The 27687-nt window shown below is 35.0% G+C and overlaps 1 protein-coding gene across 1 annotated transcript in view; it reads left to right on the top strand.

The window, feature by feature from the left end:
* COL11A1 (collagen type XI alpha 1 chain) overlaps positions 1–27687 on the top strand; it is a gene marked incomplete in the record, with an annotated part of 137389 nt that overhangs the window by 96624 nt on the left and 13078 nt on the right. The window contains 15 exon segments of the mRNA XM_072420016.1: positions 3089–3142; positions 3362–3469; positions 3709–3798; positions 5306–5359; positions 6013–6120; positions 10968–11075; positions 11971–12024; positions 13176–13229; positions 13999–14106; positions 18216–18269; positions 18401–18454; positions 18534–18587; positions 25441–25494; positions 27034–27141; positions 27561–27614. Coding sequence (XP_072276117.1) covers positions 3089–3142; positions 3362–3469; positions 3709–3798; positions 5306–5359; positions 6013–6120; positions 10968–11075; positions 11971–12024; positions 13176–13229; positions 13999–14106; positions 18216–18269; positions 18401–18454; positions 18534–18587; positions 25441–25494; positions 27034–27141; positions 27561–27614 — 1116 coding nt within the window.

Raw genomic sequence — 27687 nt, 5'->3', positions numbered from 1 at the left:
GAAACTGAAAACTGATTACCGTTTTTACAACAATTATTGACACTTTTTCAAGCACATATTTAAATTGAAGTTAATGCACAGGTTTACATTATAGTGAGAAAATGCACTAATAGTAACCCCTGCAGGGAGCTTCCCAGAACTGATTGGCTATTGGAAAGTCTTGAGATTTGCATCATTCAGTACTGAAAGAATCAGTTTGCATAATGTGGTAAACCTTTCAAAAAATGGTGATATTTTCAGATGATCACCACTTTCAGCACTTGGGCAAATTGAAAAGCGATGATCTTTGTATATAAATAAATGCCATTTTATGGCAAAGGCTGTTGCCCTTTGATAATTGAATCCCAAAGTTTAGGACTTGAGAACAGCAGTGTACTGTAACATAATGGGGCTCAGAACAGTTAAAGGATATTTGTTCTGGTGACAATGGTCTGAAAAGGGGATGAAAAAAAGAGAAGGAAGATCTCCCCTGGGAGTCAAACATGAAGAAGAAAATTCCTCTCTATTCTATCCAAAATGAAAATAGTTTAGATACTCTAACTCAGTCACAGCCTCAGCTTCATATCATTCTCATTTCACAAGGGCCTCTCCACATTGGGACCATTCTCAACGGCTGGCACAACCAGCAGAACGATAGCACTTTTACCAGTGTGACGAACAGAAGGCTATGTGTTAATTGGGTTTAGGGATTTAGAGAAAAATATATATTTTAACAAATAATACCATCACTCATGTTTTGTCCTAAAAGTACATTTTCTTTCATTTTTTTAGCTTACTTCTGGTGTTTTCTTTTTTCAGTTACCCAGATCATTTTAATCATAATCATTAGAGCTCCACAAACCCGATAATACATTTCAGTAGTTGTTACCACATATTTGCTGCACTGCTGGAGATGTAGTTTTAATTTAACAGCTTGCTGAAATCCAGGGTGTCTTTCATATCCAATAAATATTCCTTGCAACTCTATAACAAGTCTCTCGTTGAGGTTAAACCAGCAATTTTCTCCCCTGTGATTATCTAATGTCCATCAGTTGAGTGGGGATATAATTACAGTATCATATATACGCAGAGGACAAAATATGTTAAGAAATATTAGCTAACCAAGCGAGACTACATTACTTAAAATCGCAACAAACAGGCATTCTAAATAATAAAGCATCCCTAGACAACATCATTCTGATGCATTGGCTTTTTATATTACCATTGATTGTTTATTATTTATAATAAGAAGCTTCCAAATACTATAGCAAATACAAATCTGTCCTGCTTCTTGTGAAGTTTGTATACTTAACTGGTTACTTCTGGATGTAAATCTTCTCTCTTATCAATGTGGTCATACCTCTGTAAGTTTTGGGGAAAAACATACTTAGATCACAAAGTTGTTTTCTGTATTGCCTAAAAGAGCAGTTGGGTGGTGAAAGCCTTTTAGTAATAAAAAATCAGGAGAAAAAGCTCCAGAAAATGAAACAGTGTCTTTATTTATTTAAATCCACAAATCCAAGCAGTATATATTTCAATTCTTATGGCTACTGCAGTCAATAAGGTTCTTAAAAAAATACCTGATATCAATTCATTTATTGCAGAATTTTTACTGCTTGTCAACATAAGGCAGTGTTTGGTCAGCAATGTAAATTTAGAAAAAATGTACTTTTATGATACTTCCCCCTATTAAATAAAATAAAAATAAACTTGTAGTTAATATAATTAGCCTCCCCTCCAAAATGTGCACAGCACCAGCAGCTATTTATCCTCGCATAAAAAAATAGTGTTTCTTTTTTTGTTCCAAATAGCCCTTTGCCTACTTTGACACAAGCTACTGCACAATCCTTTTGACTACATGCTACTGATGGCAATATATCACCTGCTGCAGAATACACAAGCAGGCCTAGTCCCCAGAAGCTAAATTTCAGTTTAAAATGTGGACAACTAATCCTCTGGAAAGCAATGACATTTCTGAGGCAGTTTGGTAGTCTGATGAACTTGCCATTTAGGGTCCATTTAGATCTTGACATTTTGGTGCATTGCAGTATGACCTTTTTTTTCTCTCATTAATATTAATTGCATTGCAATGCAGAAAGGACTGGCAATGCAGAAAAATGCCAAAAATATGCACTGTGTATTTTTCCCAACATACCACAATGTATTACTTTGCATTGAGGCATATTATAACGTATTTGCATCACAAATGATTTAACATAGTGCATTTGGGTGCTTTTCAAATTCAGAATAAATGGCACTTCAACATGCTAACGTACCTAATGTGCATTAATGCAATGTAATACAGAGAAGAAATTTGTTTTGTCCCTTGATGCTTCAGATGACAAGGACACTGTAGGTTGCTTTTTGGAAAATTTATTATTGAGACATTGTATTTTTATTTTTTTCCTAACCAATTATTTTCTCTTTTTGCTTTCTTATTGCCTAACGTGAAATAGTGAATTGTGTGTCCATTACAATTGCCAGTAAAATGAGAAATGATTGTGCACTATGTTTCTCATTATGCTGCACTCTATTAACAGACTGAGTTTGATTGCTCTCTAACAACAAATAGCTGTGCTCTCCTTATCATGTGTTGATAGCATTTAGACCCATGCTGTCATAATCTCTTATTTTATGCAAATAAATTGCTATTTATTTATTTAACCTCTTCGTATACCAAGCTGCATTTTTTACCATGCTCACAGAGAACATGCAGCTTGGCACCAGCTAGATGTGCTTCAGCTTGCTAGCACGCATTCTAATTGTTGGAGATTCGGTAAGTAGGAGGAGTATGATGTCACTAATGCTTTAGAAGATCATAAAGCCAACTGTTCAGTGGACAGCAAGTTATTTAAGTGCTAAAAAATTGGCAAGTAGGTAATTAAGACGATTTGTGGGCTATGGAAGGTTTTAGTTTATCTTTAGTGTCCAAATCTATTGGTAAGTGTGGTCATAGTCTCTTTAGGCTTTCCCCTGGGAAGTTGTTCCTTTCTATCACTTGTGGGTAGGGCTTTTCTATATCTACATCTATTTAGAATAAGTCTTTCCCAAAGATGATCTTGTTAACCTAATACAAATAGCTATGAACTGTAAACTCTAATTTCCTCAGGGTTTCCAAGGAAAAACTGGTCCACCAGGTCCTGGAGGTGTTGTAGGACCACAGGCAAGTACCAATCATCTTTCTATCTAATTGCCTTACTTTCCTCCCACATTCTTGTTCACATAACAACCTCGCTCATTTACTTTCTGGTACAACTCTCAAATATTTAAACCTGTCTTTTACTAACATTGTCAAGGTCTATTCATTTTCCCTAATTCTATAGCTAAATGTTTCTCTTACTACATATCAAATGTCTAATGTACCTCTTACATACGTTTGCAGGGTCCAACCGGAGAAACTGGTCCCATTGGTGAAAGAGGTCATCCTGGACCTCCTGGCCCCCCTGGAGAACAAGGTTTACCTGGTGCAGCTGGAAAAGAGGGTGCAAAGGTAAGTTTGTTAGATTTGAAACTCTGGTATGTGCTGCCCAATTATTTATTTTTTGAAGAAGAATGGTTAGCAATTTTGTTACAATAATGTATGCTGTGCTGGGTGTAACTTTGTAATCAGTCATTTTATATAGTAAAACTTTACTACTTTGATTTTTATTGTATATTGTGTAGATGACAACAGTTTTTTAAATTTTTTTTTTCAAAGTTTTTTAAAAAACCTTTTTTTTAAATTAACAGGGAGATCCTGGTCCTCAAGGTGTCTCTGGTAAAGATGGTCCACCAGGCCTTCGTGGATTCCCTGGAGAGAGAGGTCTTCCTGGAGCCCAGGTGAGTAGGTGCACAACAAAAAAAGAGCACTGTAAAACATTCTTAGTCAAACTTTAAAAAGGTGAAGTTTAGCTAGCTACATCTTTGTTTGTAATGGTTTCATAGTTTAGAAGACTTTTATAGACTAAATACACTGAAGAATGTGCTATGGCTCAGTGAGCATATTGACACCTTATTTATTGCAGACAGCTGAAACATAGTCTAACTGACCTTAGCAAACATTTTGAAAAATCATATATGTTTTCTAGCAATGAAAAGTTAGCTGTGTAGCTCATAAACTTCAGGCTACATCTACATATAGTCTTCTTAGGGCTAGTATTCAATGTAAACCTTTTGTACGTTATTATTAGTTAGTAAATACATTATGATTATTCATATATTTACAGTAATATTATGAGTATAGCCTTTACTTTTTTATTTATGAGTAAAGTTGATTTTCTCAAAAGTTTCTTGCTAAAAATAAAAATGGCTAAATAAACACTGAACGAAAATGCTAAGTTTTGTGCCACTGATGATGTATGAGATCCCAAATACAAAATGAAAAACATTTTTAACCTGCTATCGATCTGCAGTTTCAAAAGATTATGTACAGTAAAATAAAACATTGGCTTTATATTTTGATTAGGCTTATATAAAACTTTTGTGTTTGAGCTGGCAAACCATGGTTAGCAGATTAAGATTTGATGTCCCAGGGATTGGGAAGAATAGGGTATCCCTTAGGGGCAATAACGTTGAGAGTGTATGTTAATATACAGATTTACTAGCTTGTTGGTAGAATGTTGTGCAAAAGTGGTGATATGTTTTTCCTCCTAAGAAGATAAATAAGGGAAAGTGTTGAGCTATGTTTGTTCTGCTTCCACTGTTTATAGGTATTAGCTAGAGTACTTTAGGACTTGGCAAACTGCAACATAGAAAGAATGATGGCAGACCAAAATTTAAATTAGGGATTTTTTTTTTAAGTTTGAACTACTGACATAGACAGTAGGAAAACATTTTTGATTATATATGATCATTTGACTGCATATTTTGTGGTCACATGTTTTTTTACACATTGAACAATATAAATAACTAAAAATGTTATGAATTGCATGTTCATTACTCAACTTTTTAAAAGTTTAAAACCAAGTAATTAAACATGGAAGAATCTACACCATCATGTCTTTTCATAAATGTGGACGTTTCTCAAAGGTTTTCAGTTGCATGCAGAAAGCTAGATTGAGCTAAAATGGGAAACTGCAAAGTTTAATGTGCAGTGGTTATATATTTTCCTTTATTTTTTTCATCAGGCTAAATAATACACATTTAATTTTTGTTTTTAATCAGTAAATAAAAATGACTGAATATTTAATTCAGGAACTATAACAGTTGTCCTTTAGAAAACTCCTAAACATTCCAATATTTCATGTGAAGACTAGAATTCAATATTTATGTTTCTTCAGTTCTCCAGTTAACTGTCTGTCAAAACTGTCAATTAATATTGTAATTGCTATTTCCCTTTTTGTTACAGGGTTCTGCTGGTTTGAAAGGTGGTGAAGGTCCACAGGGTCCACCCGGCCCAATTGTAAGTACTAATTTCTCTATGACCATTAAAGTATATCACTATATATTTTCCCAAAATCCAAGTGCAATCACATTATTATTGGATAGCACCCATTTTAGTACACATTTCAAAGCATTGTGATGACAACGGAAATCATTCTGGTCATACCTCTAACAGCATGCATCTATTTGACTTTACAATGTGGTGGATGACTTGATTTAGTAAAATTAGAGGCAAAGACGATGATCTGGAGCCACTCAACATGTCCTATATTTGCCGAATGTTGTGGCCTTTCTTTTTTTATTGGTTTGCTGGCTTCCTTGGCAGGGTATAGCCATATACCCTTCTATTAATATAGTACTAGCATTTTTGGAAAAAAACCTAGATAATCATGGTACCTCACTAGAAAAAGTCAGTTGTATTTGTTTTCTCCTTATAAGTATAACCTATGAACCAGCTATACACAAAATGAAATTTGTTTCACTCTGAAAAAAGTAACTATTTTTACTTTGAAATGACAATCAACTCAAGTCTTTATACTTCTCATAACATGATAACCCTAAGATACTGGTTATTCATGCAGATATTACCCAAATGATAATCCAAAAAAAAGTTTTGATTCTGCATTGCTAATAAACAATTGCATGATTGATGGACTTGATTTTATTCTTCAGGGTTCTGCTGGAGAAAGAGGAGCTGCAGGTGCTGCTGGACCAATTGGTCTACCAGGAAGACCCGGTCCTCAGGGCCCACCAGGACCAGCTGGAGAAAAAGGAGCTCCCGTGAGTATTTCACCATACTGTAAAGTTAGCATGTAATACCAAACCACATCTAGAACATTTGTTGTAATAGAAATGTGTAAAAAATGTGAAAATCATTCCAAATCTTTGGCATTCTAATTGCTGGAGCAAATGAAAGGAAAGCCCTAAAAAAAGGTTGGAGCTATAGAACATAGAACCCTTTATCCTGGTCCTTGGATATTAGACACCTCACTTCTTGCATTTAACTTTATTTTAGTGGGCACCCAAAATGCCAGGGAGCAATAAGGGCATTAGGTATTAGCAATGAGGGAAACTGGGTAAGGAGCTTGAATGATATGGGACAAATCTTATTATGTCATTATTAACAACAAATCTGTAACTTTGCCAGGATAATTTGATTGTTTACTGTGATCCTTTTAAGGAAAATCTATGCCAGTTTTTCTAAGAGTGAAACAGGGTTTCACAGGAACAGGAAGATTCTCCCGTGTTTTAGATGAAGAGCGTAAAAATGCAGCTGGATAAATATTTTAGCCTACAACAAAATTTGTGCTTCGTAAACTTGTGCAAAAGCTAAAGTAATATCCTCAGATGATTAAGAGTTATACTGCAAGTTTATAAACTTGAAAGGCAATTGCTTTCACACATAGTTGTCCTTTGTGCTAGTCCCAGCTCCTGATGACCTTGTTTATTGCGTGTTTAGCTTCTGGAGTTTTTTACTTTTTTGTTACAGAATCCAAATATATCTGTAAAGAGCTTAAGAACCCTGTAGGCAGAAAATCTGCAGAATTGTTATTCAAAAAGAGTGTCAGAAGGTGACATAGAATTTGGTATTGTGATTGTACTGCCTTACATAGAGGTTATAGAAGTGGAGAAACTTGATGCATAAATTATTGGGTAAAAATAGGGGCTTCTAACTTCAGTCCTGCAGGGCCACATACAGGCCTAAATTTTTTATATAAAAAATAATTTCCTGCCTCTTCAAATCATACTTTACAAAATGTGCTGCTATCTGTTAAAAGAAGAATACTTATATACTACATACTAAAAATGTGTGCAGATCCTGGCTCTTGAGGAAAGGAGTTGGTTTAAATATAATGTTTGTGATAGCTAAGATACCCATGCAGTATATTGACACAAACATATGGCAACGGTGAAGAAGGATGGCAGTTTTACACAGTTCAGAACCAAAAAAGCAGCATGGGAACACAAATAGTAGTTACAATAAAATAAATCATACACAGTGCAGCCTCAGATAACAAAGAGTTATTTACTGAGGCTAGAAACACAAATAGTCTATGATAACTACCATATAGATATACTGGTAAGAAACATTTTCATTTTTTAAAATGCAGAACATAGCTTCACTGCTGCAGATTCAAACTTTGCTTTGTAAGTGACAATGCATGTGTGTTTTGTCAGAGGGAGATAAATTTCCCCGGTAGCTTGCGCTAATAAATGGGGTCCACAAGTGACATTCATGAAGTTTATGTCTCTCAGCAGAAACGTACACTGGCCAGGTAGCATACTAATAGAGTGTAGTATTTTGTTAAAAATGTGAGTGAATGAGGTAGCTACCAACCAACTCTAAAAAGTGACTATTATGTTTGCTTTCAGGGCTAAGTAAAGGTTGTGGGTGCCACTTTTGCCTGCCCTTTAGCTTTACCCATGACCAGACTCTGCACTGGTTGGCTCACTTATTCTAGGACAAAGAGAGTCCTGTGCCTATCTACAGTCTGCTCATATGTAGTTTTTTGGGCATAATTGTTGATATTGGGAAGCCATCACAATTTTTTTAACCTTTATTTCTATTGACAAATAAATCTTTTAGGAATGATTTTTCCGTAAACTAAAGAACATTTCTTTTTACTTTCAAAAAGGCACATAGCTTGTTTGGCTGCATGACAAAATAAATGGTGTGAAATTAGTCAAATAATACATTTTATATTTTAAATGGTGAGCTGATTAGTGGTGTTTTTTTAGTTTTAATTTTTACTTGGACCTTGAAACATTCATTTTTTTATGCAAAGTCACAGGTATTTTGTTTTAAATAAATAACAGATGTTACATTTCAGACAAAAATACTGTATATTTGTAAATGTCAGCGTATGGCAGATTTATACAGTATATACCTGTGATTTGAAGAATAAACAATTATTTATCATGGCAGCACCAAAAAGTTCATGACTTTTCAAGTACACTTACTTTTGACAAATGATTACATTTTCTGCTCTGCTATGCTTGTTATGACTAATTTGCAGTCATTTAGGTATGTCTAGTGAGCCACACCAACTTAAGCGACACCCCCGTACCCTTTATTCAACTTTCCAAAAATGACAACCCTCTGAGTAAGTATCAGCTTTAGACAGAGCAGTAAAACAAGGAATCCTTTCAGGCTAGACTGAAAAAAACTCAGGGCTTTGTTTAACTTGTTTATAACATACATCAGTTCCAATTAGGCTACATCAGTATTATGTTACAGTGCATCAAAACATTCATAGCATGTTGCCAGAATGACACTATACTACCATAGTAATGTAATGTCACCATGATACGTCACACTTAGACTAAGATATGCAAAATAACTGCATAGCTACCAAGGTACTAAAATAATTTTACCTTTAAGTTGTACTAACAACTTAACGCACTAATACAGGACATTCAAGCACAATCTTATCAAGGTGAAATCTTATTTATTTATTAATACATTTATTTTCATGTCTTACGCACCTCACTCCTTTACATGTATGCTGTGTGACAACTGGGTAAAAGAATGGCCTTCACGTGCTGTCAGTCTAAAGCTGTCAGTGCACAAATCTGCCCTAGAACTGAAAAAGATGCAACAAAGCCATGCCTTCAGTTTTTTTGCACAGGGCCCCTCAAAAGTCCATGTTGGATCATAGTTGTTACTTTGGCAGGCGCTAACATAGTGACTGTATTTAAACACAAACTTCTGTAAAAATGATAAAAAAAAAAGGATACTTTGTTGTATGTTTTTTAGTGAGTGGTATAGTAGTCTAGATGGAGGGCTAGCTTAAAGGTAGCATTGTAAGTAGAAGATCAGATGTAAAATTATTATATATTGCCCAGCTGAGTATTGTGACTGATTGTTTGCCTATTGCAAATGATGAAATAATTGCTGTGATTAAAGGTCATTTTGGAAACTAAATTTTTCAATAATCTTTTGACAGAATGTGTTACAATGCCTGCTGTGTGGAACAACAGAATTGGGCATTGAAAGGATTCTGTTTCTTTGTCAGAATCTCTTCACTAGTATCTAGTATTTCATTGACTCTATGCCACCTTTGGCATTTCATTGCCGTACTGAGTATTGATTATGTGAAAAATGGCAACATTCTTTAATAAATAAGAGAGATGCAACACACCTATTTATCCAAATGATAGATGTATCTTTCTTCTTACTAATGTTCCAGGCTGAGAAGTGAACAATGATACTCATTTTATATATTCTGAGAAAATGAAAACTTCAGGCTGTCACCATATTTATAAGTTTAGTATACTGTTCAGGATTATTAACGGCTAACCAGGTATAACAGTTTCAAGCTGCTAGACTGATTGATTTTGGCTATTTCAGCAACAATAAATAGACTTATGTAGTTTTCATATTTAATTGGTATGTTTTGTTTTGGAGGTGTTCATAGATCAACCACATAGGTATGTTTTGAGTGCAGTCATTGTTGTACTGTTGTGCATGGTTTTGATCTTCTTTTGAATTTTGCCAGGTCATTATCTGCTAGAAATTAGGCTGTTGGGATGGGTAGGAGTTCAAGCAATTTTGCTTAGGAAGGTAATAAGTTGGCAAGTTTAGTGAGCAACAGACATGCACTTTATATAAAAGGTAATTTTTAAAAACATTACCTTAAAACTGGTTTGTATTCTTATTAAATATTTTAAGCAAAAGTGGAGTGTTTCTTTGAATACAACATTTCCTGAATGTGCCTGTGATATACCTTTCTATTTGGAAATTAAGTATATAGGTAAGTTAGCTAAGGGGGGTTAGGGGTAGGTTAAAAAAACCTTAGTGAAAGGCAGCTCTGTACTTTAGATGCTATAATACCATATCTGTTGAAAAATGCAATGACTGCTTCTTTACAATGGGGGAAACCTGGAAGTCACCTATTTTCTATTTATTTAAAGATACCAGTAGTGTTCATGAGCAGCACATTGTGGTGCTTGAAACATCTGTTTAAGCCTTTAATTGTTTCCCATGTCTTGGTGGAGCTCCCTTGGATCCTAAGCCAGAACTATACAAAAAGTGTCAACCTTTAACCAAGAGAATATCCCTTCTTCCTTCTGGAGTGCTACCCAAGTGCTACTTATTGACATTGAACTGTTAAATTTTAAAGTCTTTGGTGATCAGTAAAGTTGTGCCATTTGACAGCTAAAGAAAGTATTGTTGTTATCTTAGGAAACATCTTAGGACAGGTAAGGTACACTTTAAATTCATCCACTTTAGTATCTTTAAAGTATCCTAATACTTTTCTACAGCAGCTAGATGTTTTACCACCTTTATATTAAAGAGTTGCTTTTACCTTCATTTAATAATGTCAAGAATATGAGCTTTGTGGAATATAGACCAGTGTGTACTTCCCAAATTGACACTGATGTATCTTGAGCTATCCCCGAATAGGTGGAGCTCCCAAGTAGACCCACCAAGAAGCACACATTAAAGTAGGAATTAAATAAAACTTGAAATAATATTAAAAGTGCGGGCTGATTTGAGGAAAGTTCTGTGCTTCCTGGATTAGATTTGCATGTCTGGAGACTTTAATTTACAATGCTTTTTGATTCTCTGTTTTAAATTTGTATTTATGTATTAATTCTTTACATTCTCTGGGACATAATTTAAGGGTGAAAAAGGACCTCAGGGACCAGCTGGGCGAGATGGAGTACAAGGACCTGTGGGTCTCCCAGGACCTGCTGGCCCCCAGGGACCTCCTGGTGAAGACGGTGACAAGGTAATGCTGTTTCATGGCCAGAGAATGCATAAAAAATATTCTGTATATTAGTTAGAGCCTATTGAACAGACACATTCATTTCAAATGAAAATTAGTTAACAGAATGTCACCACAACTGTGTGAGGATCATATATTGTTGTCACACACAGGCCCATTTTATTCAGACAATTCTAGTAAAGCTACGTAAACACGTCCAATGGTTCTCACCCAATAATCGGCTCAGGGCTGATATCGGACGAGAATCTGGTGTGTGTACAGCGCCCATTGTTGTAATGCACGATCCTATTGCAAGGGAAGGGGGAGAGCGTGCAACAGGGTGCCGTTCCGTCGTTCTCCCCCTCCCCTCTCCATGGAGCAGAACAGTGCTGTATGTACAGCACCTGTTCATGCATCATGCAGTCCTTTGTCGTTGAAAAGGATTGTGAAAGATCCTTTCCAACAACAATAACTGCACATGTCAATGCAGCTTAACTCTACTTCAGTTGCTTTTCTTAGTTAAAATATTACATCAAGTGACCAGTAAAACTGTAAAAGTAAAAGACCAGTAAAACTGTAATATTTGCTATGATTACGTTCATTATAGGAACCAATTGCTGCTATATCTGTCATTCATAAATTAGCATTAAAGTCACTAACCTTAGTTTTTAAGGTCTTATTAATCTTTGCTGACCCTTCCTATAGTTATCGTCTTTGATAATCTGATCAACTAATTAAATCCCCCATTGTATTTAGCTGAAATCCGAGGGAATTCCACACTAATCAATTCTGGGATTAGGCTGTCAAAAAAATTAAGAGGAATCAATATATACAATGCCAGCTCAATCCCAGTACATTGACATTCACACACATGTGCTTCTTGGAAATTCCCTATAACAACCACCTTTTCTGTTTGCAGGGTGAAATAGGAGAGCCTGGCCAGAAAGGAGGAAAAGGAGACAAAGGAGAACAGGTAAATGTATACATCTGGTCTATATGAAGCTTTTTTTCAATTAAATATACAAATGCTAACATACACAGTAAACTTTAAGTTTTGCTTTTTAGCCTTGTATGCTGGCCCTATCATGCTATTGTTTTTTAATGATTACAAATGTATACACCACTACTTCTGCATAAGTAGACCTACACACACATATATATATATATATATATATATATATATATACCAAAAAGATTTATCCAAAAGCCTGAAAAATTAAATACAACTGAAAGTAACATAATTTAATAAATAGAGTATAATGTTTTTCCAATTCTGCCATATTACCACAAATACAAATCTAACCCTTTCAAAGCCTGGGGGGGGGTTATAGACAGACACCCTTACCTTTACCTTTAGTGGTAAATGTTTTTTAGGATTGCTAGCTTTAGGAAAGTAGAGAAAAGAATGAATATTGAGTTTTTATGTAAGTGTATAATGAGGAAAAAACTCACTGTCAACTCTTATTAACACTAGTGGTCACAAGGGAGTATTTTTCTGGAGGACAATCAAACAAATTCCTATATGTGGCTTATTATTTTGAACCCTAATTGCAATAGTTTTTGGAAACGTATGCTTTCTCTACATTTTTGAATGTATATGGGATTTAAGGTCTTTCAGCACTAGAGAAAACAAATGCAACTTTCCCTGGATGGCTATGAGAATGAGAATAGTTACGCAGTCAATAGTATTTTTATTAAGCACAAGGATATTGTTTATATTATGATGTAGATTAAACAAATCACATTATTAAATCAGAAAGAATGCACTAAATATTTATATAATTAAAAAAACATTTATAAAGGTGGCGGGGGTATATCCATGCTCAAAATTCTACAGTGCTAAAATTACCCATGATTTTGAATGTATTTTTCTGTTTAAGGTGTGCATACATGTACACCAAATATTGTTAAACTAGATGTTAATGTCACCACCATAAAACAAAAACATGAACATTTTTTGTTTAACAAATGCATTATGTTTGTACCTTTATGTCAAAATAAAAACAACTGTTGCAGAGAATGTGTGATATTGGGGACTTCTGAGTAATAAAATTGTTATGTGATGGATTGATTGAGTTTGCAGTGGATGAATTAGATCACCATATTTATTCCTGTGTTTTTTAGGGTCCACCAGGACCTGCCGGTCTGCAAGGCCCAGTTGGAGCTCCTGGCCCAGCTGTAAGTGACCTCATGAAATATTGTAATTAATGTGTGTATCATATCCTAATTATTAGAGAATCTGAAGAACTCTATAACACCTTGAGATGTTAATAATATGGAATACGTTAAAGTAACGGAGAAGTTTAGACTAAAGCACAAGCAAACTGCTAAATCCATGCTAAAAATACATAAATGGGACCTGCTTTACAATTTCTTGCAGCCCACTTTGGAAAAGGCTACAACTGTAATTTTCTGTTAGGTAGGGAAAAAATTAGGTTCTAAACTCTGAGACTCTGTAAAGAGGTTGGCCATGATTATTGATTTCCAGGTAGAAACTAGCAATCTGGAATAAGTCTGAAAAGCTAGGGAGTTTAGCCATGCTTGTGGGCTGGGATCCTGTTAGCTGCAGGACCTTTACGAATTTTAGTTAATAAAAAAGAATAAAATGTTAAGATCATTAAACTATTGTTACATTTATGTGAGTTTTAATGTTTTATATGCCAGGATTGCTTCTTAGCCCAGTTTTTTACTGCAGTTACAGTATCTGCTTGGTGAGATGGCTTGTCATTAAGTCACACGAATCAGATTTGCCATTACGTGACTATATTTCAACATTAAACATAGAAATATTGGTTATTACTCTGTAGCTCATGTGAATTAACCTCAGTGTAGAAATATTTAGTGTCTTTGCATCTGTGTTCAATGTAACAGACAGGTGTTTGGAACAGTGTTTGCTATTTTACCATCTGATAAATATTTTAAAACTTCTCCCACTCATTGTCTGCAGGGATCAGATGGAGAACCTGGACCAAGAGGTCAGCAGGGAATGTTTGGGCAAAAGGGAGATGAAGGCGCTCGTGGTTTCCCAGGCCCACCTGGTCCAATTGGTCTCCAGGTAAGTGAAATGTTGTTTCAAGATGTGGATTTTTCAACTTACTTATTAAAGCATATTTTATTACAGGAAGTCTTAACATTGCGTAGACAAAATATTATGCCTCTTCCCTATAAACTATTTCTGTTTCAAATATGATTTACCATTCTGTTTAAGATTTACCAACAGCTACCTAGTGCTATGGCTATATCTATCTATCTATCTATCTATCTATCTATCTATCTATCTATCATCCATCTTTCTATCTATCTAAGTCAGATATTAGATTGATGTACCAGGAAATTTTATTTGTAAACAAAGTTGCTATCTTTTGTTACAAAAAAACAGTGTAAAAAAAGACATCACATATTATCCTGGAAACATCTTATAAGCAACAGTCATAAGTTAGCCATAAGCACCTCATTTAAAAGGATTTTAAAGCAAAGCAGTCAATGCACAACAAAATGATACCCCACACTTGGCTTATGCAAGCCTTAATTGTTGTTTGTTAGTCCTTATAAATGTTAGACCTATAAATGTGCAGCAGATTCATCACTGTGAAAAATGTCATGTGCACACTGCAGGAAGACTTCTTTTCAATAAATGATTTCTTTAAATGACTGGTTCTGATAAAATGAGCTTTTCCCTAGGTATTAACTTACATCTATGTACCCAGTGGTATAAATTATTATGTACCGCTTATTCCTTTGAAAAGATTTAGGTACAAAACAAAAACAAGAATGACAGCAATCATAAGCAAATAGGCTTTTTGGCAGGTACAGAAAGGGTTTTTCTTCCAGAATATTAATATTGTAGCACTAAAATGTAACATGTAGTTTATAACAATAGATACTGTAATTGCAGTTCTTTTTTGGACTCTCCTCTATATTTACATTCAGTACAACAATCTGAAATGCCTGTCTGTAGCAAATGTGATGCCTCTGTAGCCATAAATTATGCGATTCTTTATAATACAGCATTTTGTTGTGTTAAACATTGTTGAGCATCAGATTATGTATACATTTTTTGTAATGAATATATGTTGGCATCCCTGGTGGCTGATAAAGAGGTTATAGAAACGCAAGTGCTTCTACCCTTAAGCAGATAAAATGTGTGCACGAGGGGATGACAGAGCTTAGATCTGTAGGTATCAGTCTGGCAGAGCCTCAGTCAGCAGTCCTGGCAGACTGAATGAATGGGCCATCAGCTCAGTAATCAGTGCTATGCCAGCTGGCAGAGATTATTCATGTGCCGCTGTGGTCCAAGCAGAGTTACTGATGTTACCAGTACAGCAGAGAGGCAGCATGCAGAAAACACCTCACCTATCATCTTCTTATTTATCACACAGACAGTAAATTCTACATCCACATATACTCTCTAAAATGATCTGTATGAAACAAAAAATGTTTGTGCATGTCCATGTGAAATAGAAGCAATGCAGTCTGTGCTTATAAAATCACTCTATGCTCTGCATAGGCAAATAAACTGACATAATGCAGCCACCAATAATGCATATTTAAAGCCATGTTTACACCTGAAACCCGGATTTAACAAATATTGCTAAAAATAAAAGATTTGTACTCATTCCCTTTTGAGGTCCTTTTACTAGATCAGTGTAGTATTGCAGCATGAAACAAATCTAGCACTGTGGGCCTAATTTATTAACGCTCCCCAAGGCTGGAGAGGATACACTTTCATCAGTAAAGCTGGGTGATCCAGAAAACCTGGAATGGATCTGGTCAAGGACTCAAAACATTTACTTCAAATGACGTTGAAGAAATGCATTCCAGGTTTGCTGGATCACCCAGGTTCACTGATGGAAGTGTATCCTCTCCAGCCTTCCAGAGCTTTTATAAAATAATACATCAATATAATAATAATAACAATAAAAAATATTAGTAAATCAATATTAATAGTACTCTCTCTCAATGTAGTGAGTGTGTCTGTTTGATCCCAACCACTGATATGAAGGATTTTTAAAGACATTAGGTGTAGTTAAAATGGAACAACACCTAAGGTCTTTAGGGATCCCCCTACTATATTACTATATCTACCTTTCACAGTACATTAGTGTAGTGGTCAGTGGGAAGAATGCCTCTTACATTGATGGGCAGAAGAAGGAATGCCACCCTTACAGATAGCCAGAAAGATCATTGGTACCAGTTAAACTGAACTGAGAGGCACAAACTGCTCATTACTCAAGGAACCCTTAACAACCTCTGGAGGAACCACAAAACTCTGGTTGAGAAACACTGGCTTATTGGGTATTTAAGACGAAAAGTGAAGGGAAATCCAATTGTAAAGTAACGGTGCATAATTAACTGTGTATAGCAGTTGTGCATAATTCACACACATACACTTCCCAATGCATAATACAACAAACTGCATACAAAACAAAACCACCCTTATGTAATGTACAGTACAGGTACACTGACTGCTATGTTCATTGGTTCTCATTTTAACATCCCATATAAATTGTCCATATATGTTGGAAGGCTTTTTATGGCTGCATCCACGGAGAGCCAATATAGACATAGAAGCCCTGAACACATGTTAGAAAATGCAGCAGACGTCCACCTGTTACATATAACATTAAAGTCATTGCATTATGAAGGCAACAGCACAGCTTACAGGGTATACTTTTTTTTTTTTTATAAAAAAATGGTAATTAAATAGAAATCTCTAGTTTCCCACCTCTGTAGTTGGCAGTGAGTATGGCACTTCAAGCCCCATCTAGCACGGGTACTTAGTATGCTCACCAGTGTATGTGCCTTCCTAATAGACCGGCTTCCATTTCTTTCATTGCACTCCTTACTGCTCACATAAATATTACTGTACTTATCACAACTCCTGGAGTTTTTATACTACAAAAAAATATGATTGATTAAAAACTTTATTCAACTTATTACTTTTGCTAGCCTCTGATTTTCTCTGCAGATACAGTCGATGCAAGGTCATGTTTATTTTGCATAACATTTTTACTTTTCAGCTGTTTCATCTTTGCAAATTCTTTCATTTTTCAAAAAACTAAATGTTGTCCAAACAGCATCATTTGGGTTTTTGCATGTTTATATATTTAATCACTATAGGGTTTATTTCTTATATTTGTATCACTTGTGTGTAAGTGTCATATCAAAACTCTGCTTTTGTGCATAATGCAGAAGTACAGTTCTATACATAATAATGTCCCAAAGGCTGCAGCAGAGAATGAATGATGTGCCTTTCCATATTGCCAGTAGCAGCTTCACATATCATCCGTCTAGCCCAGCAGGACATAAATTATTAACTATTCTCATACTAGAACTGCTGTGTACAGTTTTCATCATCCGTTTACAGTCGCCAACTTCCTGCGCCCAATATGACATTCATATCTCTTAGTGGAACTGCATCTTGGGGAATAATAGGTAGACACTGTAAAATAGCCTATGCTGTCTGTGAGCTGTCATACGAACTACAATCTCTTGTTCTTAAATATAAGTAAATCCTACTAATTCCCAAACTGTCCATCTCCCGTTCTAAAAGTGTGTACCACATTAAGGTCTTCAAGAATATCAGAAGGCCACTCAGACGTACTCTGTAAACAATCACTTCAATTCTTAACTTTGGAAGCACTGGCAAATTTATTCCTACACCCTATAGAACAGCACTGTGCTCCAAACCCTAATATAAAAATAAAAAGTTTAGTTCCTGATAGCACAACTAGTTTGGTTTTGACCCAGCCAATAAAAAAGCATTAATTGGTTCACAGTTGTTGAAAAGGAAAGGTAAATACAAATTATGATTTACCAGAAGAAGATAAACAAAAAAAAACTTTAAGATATTCTTTCTCAGAATAATTACACCACAATGAAAATTCCTTTTTACACTTAAAATAACAATATATATTGTCAAAAATGAAATGCAAATAATATTAAGTAAACCTGCAAAGTGCAAAACCTGCAAAAAAATAAATTGTCTAGTTGTTAAGGTATATTAAATCTTTTGTGTATGAAGTTCACTTTTTGTTTAAAGGGCAAACACTTCTATCTTTCTTCAGGGTCTCCAGAAACCCTGACACCCAAAACAGGCTAATGAACATATTTTAAACGTCCCAATGGTAACACTTAAAAAACTATTTTTTTTAACTATTTCAGGGTCTTCCTGGACCTCCAGGTGAAAAGGGAGAAAATGGTGATGTTGGACCAATGGTAAGTGTACTATTGCAGAACAATGCAGGTACTGGTTCAAAAAGAAAACTCAGTATCCAATATACAGTGATTTTTTTTTGGTAAAATATAAATTGTATACAGCAAATTAACTTTCTGTTTTTGCTATACAGGGTCCACCTGGCCCCCCTGGTCCCAGAGGTCCACAAGGTCCCAATGGTGCAGACGTAAGTATATTGAGTAATGTATGTTTACAAATTCAATGTCTATTCTATGAAGGAAATCTCATTTTGATTCTTCCTACAGGGTCCACAAGGTCCTCCTGGGTCAGTTGGCTCTCCTGGAGCAGTTGGCGAAAAGGTAGGTGAAGAACTGGGCAATTTTGCTATTTAGGCATTAAAACTGTCTGATTTGTTATACATATTGGTTAAGTATCAGTGGTTTGTTTTAGCTTATTTTTAAGTGGCTACAGTTTACAGGACAAAATACAAATACAAATAGTTTTTTTTAGTGTTTTATTTATTGCTTTTGTTAAAGGGCAAACTTCATATCGGAAATGTGATCTATGAAAAAAACATCATTTACTAGTCATAACCATTGAGCTTTAAATGTGTTTAGAGGCTTTTATACTTTAAATGAACCAAAATGCTTGATTGTTAGCTTACTGAATATAGCAAATGAAAATAAAATTCCACAGATCAGAACAGTTACACTCACAAAATGAAACTTAACTATAGATCTACATGTTGAGTAAGACTGCCATGCTTATTAAAGTGTTTTTTTTAAAATTTAAGAATTTAGGATTTTACATGTATTCCTCTGGTAAGGCTGTTGATGATCAACAGCCTTCCCAGAAAATGAATGGGTAATGTGCATGCACAGCCAGGCTTGGGTAATTATTTAGAGACTATGGGCCTGATTTATTAAAGCTCTTCAAGACTAGAGAATATACACTTTTGCCAGTGATCTTTCGTGATTCAGTAAACCTAAAATGGATTTCCTAAAACTCATTTGTTAGCAAATGTTTTAAATCTTGGACTAAATCCATTCCAGGGTTGCTGGCTAACCCAGGTTAACTGATCAAAGTGTATCTTCTTCAGTCTTGGAGAGTTTTATTAAATCAGGCCCTATGTGTTACCCAGAGCCCCAACAGAGAAGACCTCTGTAGATCATGGATAAAGTTAGTGGTGAACAACATTTTATGGAAACTGTATTAAAATTATAGTAATCCTTTTAGATTAATCAATATTTATGACCCAATCCTGTCTTTGTATATCAGGAAATTCAGCTATCTTCAAAAGGCACTATACATGTCGTGCCTATTAACACACACACACACACACACACACACATATATATATATATATATATATATATATATATAGCACATATATAGTGCTATGCAGATCAATGCAATGGCTCCTTGAAGACCAACCCTTTTTCAGACTTTTTGTGATGCAAATTCCTTCTCTGTTCAATCCCTTCCACAAGGAGGCAAAACCCTGAGAAAGACAAAGCAGTGTAAAAGGGCAAAATAAGATAATTTAAAAAGGCTAAAAAGTGAAATCAGTATTATCCATAACTTCATAGGTGATTTTTACAACCGTAAAAATCGATTTTACAAAAATCACCGTAGTTGGGCTAGTTGCTAGTTTTAGGTCCATTATTACTGCAAAAAATGAAAAAAAAAAAATGAAAAAATAACACTTCAAACAAAAATTAGACTTACTATTTTTTTAATAAGTTTATAATAAAATGTTATTTTTTTTGTGCATTCCTTGTATTATGGGAACATTGTGTCTCCAGCACTACACTCGTCTCTCCAGAGTTCCCATACATTAAAAGAATTCTGCTAGCAGTGTTTGCATATAGACTTATTGTATAATAATAGCTGTCATCTTAAATCAGACAGATGCAGCCTTGTATTCCTAGGGAGATGCACAGTCCTATCACACAGACGTTCTACAGGTTTATCATCTCTAAGTGGAAATATTTGTATGGATTGTTTTTTGTGCTGGCTAAAATCGAACTTGTGATGAAATCTTTATTTTTACATTTTCTATGCTGATTTCTTAATCTCAGCAACATTACAAAACTTGTTCACATCAGTTATTGAGCAACAAATCAAGGATATTGAGAATTTAGGACAGTTATGAAGAGTTACGTTACCAGAATGAATGATGAGAAGTGTTTTGCATTTCAAAACATACTGTTTTTCTTGCTTTGCCGTATTTTTACATAAATCTGTCTTAACCCGTTATTTGGCAGCTTTTGTCATAAAGTGATTGCCAGACAGTGTACCAAATGTAAGAACAGAAGGATTCAAAATTATAATGCATAACCGAGACATCAAAACAGTCCTTGCTGGTGCTTTAATGCAACTAGTAATAGCCCTGATTATTGCAAATAATCTCAGAGGTATACCTAAAAAATATTTTGATCATGGCAAAGAGTTTGTAACCAGGCTGTAATCCATCATTTACTTTCGTTTCTATTGTATATTAGCTGCCTACCAGTTTTTGTACCATTTTTAACTGGTATATTTTTTGTCAGTGCAGTACTTTTTTTCTTTTTTTGTGTGCAGCTAAGGGCCTGTTGACCTCTAAATAAAAAAACAGGTGATAAGCATCCCACAGTAGATCCACCGTGCAGAAACATAACCACGAAGGGTTCAATTAGCCCCATTTCATATTAGAACCCAGAATATAACAAAATGATATCTAAGTCAGACATTCATTTTATAAAATGTAATTCATAGCACAGTTCTAACTCTTACATTCAGTCATGGAACTTGACAAATTTGTTGTAGTTTGGTTTCCTACTCTTTATTAGTCTCAGACTAAACCCAGCTAGCAGAAACCAAAATTCTATTTTGATTAATGCTTTTCTTTCTTAATCTTTCTATTTTTATTATATATTCCACATAAAAAAGTTAATCCAAAGATAAAATAACTATTATTTCTTAGGAAAGTATTCACAAACAGACAGTACTAAATAAATAGGTTACGCCTCCACATGCATATTTTTTATTAGAACACAAAACACGTTACTTTCACATGTCCCTGCAGTTCTACACAATCCTTTGGTCCTTTTTAAGCAAAAGCTATTTTCATTAGAATCCTTGATAGGCTACATTGGCGAAATTGACCAGTGGTGGGAAACTTACTCTTTAAAGGGGGATTTAGGTGCAGTCCCTGATATCACCAAAGGGTCACATGAAGCCCCCGGGCCACAGGTAAGTTTTAGATGCTTCAGCTATTTTGAATAGCAAATAAACCTGTTGTAGAAAAATGACTGCTCCTACTGGTTCTAGTAAGGAGGTCACTATATTGTAAGTGAATGTTATGAAAGTAAATGAAAATATGGAGTTTATTACAAAATAAGGGCTCCATCTAATTTATTTTTAAAATTAGTACCAAAGTGTCACTGCTTTTTGTGAATTCGTAAGATGTGCTGATCAATGTCACAGGTTACATAGGTCACAGTGTTTTTCCCAAAATCTCACTCTAGGAGATAAATAGCTTCCTAATGGCTTGTTTTATTCTTTCAAGGAAAAAAAGAATAATTTACCCAGTGAAGGGGTCAAGCACATTCTCTGATAACAGCTATCATTTTTTTCTTTGCCCTCATTGTTTCAACTTGTGGAAAAGTAGCTACTGATGTTATGCTATTATTGGCAATAGCACAGATTGCTGTTTTGTAGTTCTTTAGCTTTTGTAAACTGTGATAAGCAGCACTCATTAAATAGAATCCAATGCTTGGCTGCATTCTGATGCTCTCTTAGATAATTGAAGGCTGCATTGTCAGTGAGGACTGATACTGTAGCACACATGTAAGCCCCTTAATCCTAACAAGTCCTCCAGCCCCAAAGACTAAAAGGGCCCTTGCAGAACAGATGAATACTATGGCATTAAATGATGTTGGACTGGATTTATAGGATTTTTTGTCAGCAGGATTTATTCTATCAGTGTTTCCATTATTTAACTGTACTAAATGTAACTATGCATGTTTAGTAACTGGCATCTAAAGTGTTAGTTCTGATATATTCAGAGTAATGTAGCTGATACTGGAAAAACAAAAACCAAATCAAGAATATTAGGTGAAAATATTTTTTTTTAATTTACCAACTTAGTTTTCAAGTCCAAAATTACCTTTGGAATTGTGTTAATGCATTTAGAGTAGATATTACATCACAATAGGAATCCAATAAATGGGTTCTTTGTGTTGGAGAAATAACGCTGTTTTGCCTAATGTGCATAATACTATCTTCTATCTTTAGCAGTTAGCTTGATTAACCTTGCATTCTGAAAATCTGGTGTTATACTTCCCAGTATTAATTACTGTCGAAAAATGTTTCACGTGAATAAAGAGTTCCTAGAGGGTTTGCAGAGGTTCCTGAAAAATGCTTGACTTTATTCATCTTCTGTACAGTTGGCTGATATATTCAAGGCCTTTTTGGCACCTGTGAGGAAATTGTATTATTTCCATATTTATATGGACTATACATCACTGTTTCCATTCCAATGAATACTGCATGTTTAAGGAGTTTCAGTATTATACAGTGGTTTGTGAAAAACACATCACTTTTAAGAAATATTTTGTTATTTATATAATTTGAAACCCTTTAATTTTTTTCTGACAGTCCGTTTTTATCATGGAGCTTTAGATAATATTAGTCAAATAAGTATTTGGCTATTCACAAAAGACTAACAAACAGCAAATTGATCCCCATTCATTCAACCTTCACTGCAGCAATAATTCATCTTTCCACCCGCTCGGCAGAAAATAATAGTTCTTCTCTGAATTTAAATAGAGATTTTAGTCATATAACACTGACTGTGTCCATGGTGATGTAGTTGCCTGCATTGCTTCACACTTTATGGCATTTTTATTTGCTTCCTTTACTTGCGAAAATGCTTGAGGTCAAAAGTTACTCTTTCAAAGTGGAAGACTTGTTAGCAGCCCAAGATGATGCTGAACAAAAAAGTCCTGTCCTTTGAAACGTATAATTCAGGAAACTGTCAATTATGATATTAGGAAGAAGCCTGCTTAGCATAGCCTATAAATCCTAAATCATAAATGGTGATAAATGAATGCAAATGGTATGCGGTGCAACACAAATGTCATGAAGAGAAGTAACATAGGCCTTGGCAGGAGCTAGAAAAGAGATTTACCTCCATTACTGTATTGATCTGCAGCCTAGAAGTGGGAATATACACAGATATCACATATATACACAGGAGTTTCTTCTCCTCCATATAGCACTGGATAATGTTATCAATCAGTTGTCTGACGTAGACCTCAGCTGGAAGCAATTGGGCTTCCTGTAATATACATTTCTTTAGTAAACTTACATCAGGTCCAGTTAGTGATATTATATTAAGCAGAATTATGCACAAATCTTGGTTATTGGCTTATTACTAAGTAGTATATATTTGCTGTGTATCTCTATATGTGTTTTTGTTGGTAAATATTTTGTGGATCAGTTTACAGATTAATTTTTGTTTGCTGAACATCTGGACAGACAGACCATAGGTTAGCTCTAAATTCTCAGCCTGAACTGTGCAAAATTAGAAGCATTTTAATGCTAAATTGCTGTCTTTGGTTATATTTATCAGTCCAGTGAGCTAGAAAAATAATGGCAAGAGGCTTAATATGTGCTTCGGATTTCAAATCTAAATCTCCTCACAGAGTAATGTTTTAATGTTGGCTCCTAAAATGAATATTTTCACATTTGCATATATTTAAATAAAGGTATCTACTCTAAATCTTAAAAAGAGAAAAAAAACAAAAAAAAAAAAACAAGGCCAAAGAAGACAAGTTGTATACAAGTTGTGCCTATATAATAACAAAAGTTTTAATGTCATTGGCTTTTTAAATTACAAAAAATATTTTCAAAAATATTATAAAATGTCTTTACTGTCCCTGACTAAGCCAAGTCCTCATTTTTTTGTGTCACAACCCCCTTCTCCCACACTCCGCAGATTACAGTGGGAGGGTTTTATTATTAGGAGCAGTGCTGTCAACCCTGAAAGCAGTGGGCAGGACTAGGTATGGCCAGATGACGACCTACAAGTAACAATTCTGATAGATGTGCCCCTTGAAACATTGTTTCATCCCAAAATAGCACAAGTAGGCATGGATTACATAAAAGTGGCAACAATGCTCTGAATTCAGGAGCAGTTTTTTTCTCAAGAACAATTATAAAGGGGAAGCCCAAATTCCTAAGCTTAATCACCTGAGAGGTGAAATCCAAAAGGTAGGTAGTGTATGTGGTACAAAAGGTAAATAAAACAAGAACCCTAAACTTTGATGCAACAGTTGGTTGGCTCATGCAAGGAGTTATGCAAATATCAACACACCTTAATAAGTTGTGTCAGTCCGGAGTAGTGATTGTTTCCAGACAGGCTGCATTTTAAATGCTGATTGCCTTAAACAATACTTTCATGTGTTTCTGGGCCTCCATGATTAAAAGAACTGAAATTCAATGTGTAAAAGAAACAGACCAGGCTGGATATGAAAAGACTAGAAAAAGCTAAATGGCCTGCAGTCAGGAAATTAGGTGAGCTCTATCTGACTTGCTGCACTTTCTAATGCACACTATGGAAAGCTGACTGTCTGCTGTGAAATCTCTGTAAGCCATTGCAGTACTGGAGAGAAGACTATACAAATGAATTGGTACTAGCCATAGCGCTGAAACGACTCATGTCTGTGTGTCCATGGCAGATCGATGTTGCCCATTTTTTGAGTGAGGGCACGGTGTGCCCACGTGTGCCCGCCCCGCTACATCCCTGTATAAGACTGAATGTAAGGCTGGAGTTCAGCTTAATGATTGCCAAATTTCTAGGCAGCAAAACTATATCTGAGTAATATTGTACAGCATAAGTATTGACACATATGGTAAAGTGAAATAAATGGTGTGAAAGCTCGAACTTTTACACATTAAAGCATGAAAATACTAAAATGATAGATAATGACTTTGAGTTATTACTGTGTTTCCTAAAATTAAACAAGCAAAACTCTAAAAAAGCCAGTTTTGATAATAAAATTTGGTTATCTCTGGTGACCCTTGGCTGTCAAGTAAATATCATATTTGTGTTTTTTGGTAGCTACACTTTTATGTATGTATGCAAGATTTTAATCTATTAAAGATGACGTTTCAGGTAATTTAGGTATACAAATATAGTTTTATTTGTTTTTGCTGTCATTTTAGGGTGAACCCGGAGAGGCTGGAAACCCAGGACCCCCTGGAGAAGCTGGTGTTTCTGTAAGTCTTAAACAAAACTAATTTCTCTGTAAAATTTTGTGTTTCTAGTATCATATATCAATCATTAGTAGTTTTGTGTTGTTGTTTCTGGCTGTTAGCTGACATGTTTTAGTCTACTTGGTTCTTACTATATAAAACATAATGGGAAGAATCCGTCTAATCTAATACAGGCATTAGAAATTATTTAGATTAGAGACTTTACACTTAGCAGAGTAAAAGTTCAGCTTACAAAGTGTATGTTCATTCTGCTTAGTAAATTAAGTGAGCCTGTGTTTCAACTAATGATATGCTAGCAAAAATACTACTGTAACTGCAGCAAAACAGTGGAGTGCCATACGTGTTTAAGGAATCCAATATGTCTACTGAGGGCTAAAACTATTTCAATATAAAAAAAATTATATCACCTAAGTACATCTTTAGTAATATTAGCAGCAAAAACATAATATTAAGGGAAGTGCCACACTATATGTCCTAAAATTATCAGATGCACTGTATGGAAGTGTAGTCTTTACCAACTAAAGAACAGCTAGAACCTCAATGAAAATTCTTTGAAAAGCCTTAAGTGATTTTTTTTAAACTACATTACACCACTACAACGTTTTTTCCACACAGGAGTGAGAGGGTTTCATGTAGACCAAAACACCACTTGCCTGCACTAAATGGATTAATAAAGTTGTTTTTGGTCAATCACTAATATACAAAGTGGGAACAAGCATAGCAGTTTGGGAAGGGTGTGAATAACAGGAGATGTGATGTGCTTCCCCAGGTTTGTGTTGTTAAATACAGGACATCAGTACTGGACATTTGGAATTGCAAAGGGTGTGACTGTATGAGGGCCCTGGACCCTCCTCAGCCAAAATAATTCTCACGTGGTCTAGTCAGCTCTGAACATAGCCCCACTGTTGGCTATGACCACCACTGGGTAAACATCTGGTATTTGTAACGACCGTAACAGTTTAATTAGTTCAGAGCACGTTAGGTGTGTATTTAAAAGGGGCACATATGTATGCAGCAGACATACTGCTTTTTTCATGGTTATCATGGTCATGATAATTACCAGAACTACACAATTTGCTATAAATCCCAATTATTTACACCTATTGCTCTGCAAGTATAGAATCCATTTTAGTGACGGAATCATATCAGTAATTAAAAACTTCACCTTGTTATCACACCATATGTAAAATTCATTCTCCCTAATTCAGCTAGCTAATTTACTGGTATCTTGTGATCTTGTCTGCCTTTACTTAAGCATATTGGCTATTTCCCTTCCTTGTCTGACAGCTTAAGAACTGCTTTGCAAGCAAAGAGCAGAGTGAAAGAGAAATTTGCCTGGGGATTTGAAGGATGACATAGATTCATTAAATTAAGACTGTACAAGTCTTTTAAAGCTTTAGATTTTTCACAATAATAACAATAGACGTAATAAGGTTTTAGCAGCTTTGTGAAAATTGGTAAAAGGCTTAATCTTCTTTTGGCTTCAAAAGGCTTATTTTAACACAATATCAATCATAAGCTGTATATGTGTATTTTTTGTAGGGCCCTAAAGGTGAAAGAGGAGAGAAAGGAGAAGCTGGACCACCCGGAGCAGCTGGACCAGCTGGTCCTAAAGGCCCACCTGGAGATGATGGACCTAAAGGAAATCCTGTAAGATTTATTTTTTAAAGGAAACTATAATGGTTAAGAGGGGGGGGGGGGGCATGATTTATCTCAATTAAACCAACAAACGAAACACATATTGTCTTTTGATAAGGGATAAACTATCCTTTAAACACATACAGCTTGAGCTTTTGAGTTCAGTAAACACTATACTTTACACTGTGTAAAAAGAAAACTAGAGCTCCACTTGCTGACTAAATAGAAGATTGCACAATGTTCATATGCAATATTTATTATTTTCCAAACATAGAAAAGAGTATTTTCTTGGCCTAACCATAATAAATAAATAAATAAAACATGTATATCAGTACTACATATTCACTTAAACTAATGGTGTTTCCTTGTAAATGATAACATGGTAAATGTAACATTCCTAAATTCTTCTTTTTATTTCCTAAAATGTATAGGGTCCTGTTGGTTTCCCTGGAGATCCTGGTCCTCCTGGAGAGCCTGGCCCTAGTGTAAGTGATTTAATAATACAAAGAAATGTATTTACAGATTACTAATCTATTTACAGATTGCTGATACATGAAT

The sequence above is a fragment of the Pyxicephalus adspersus genome, chromosome 8 (assembly GCF_032062135.1).
Source record: "Pyxicephalus adspersus chromosome 8, UCB_Pads_2.0, whole genome shotgun sequence".
Classification (NCBI taxonomy): domain Eukaryota; kingdom Metazoa; phylum Chordata; class Amphibia; order Anura; family Pyxicephalidae; genus Pyxicephalus; species Pyxicephalus adspersus.
This window is presented reverse-complemented; position numbering and strand designations above follow the sequence as displayed.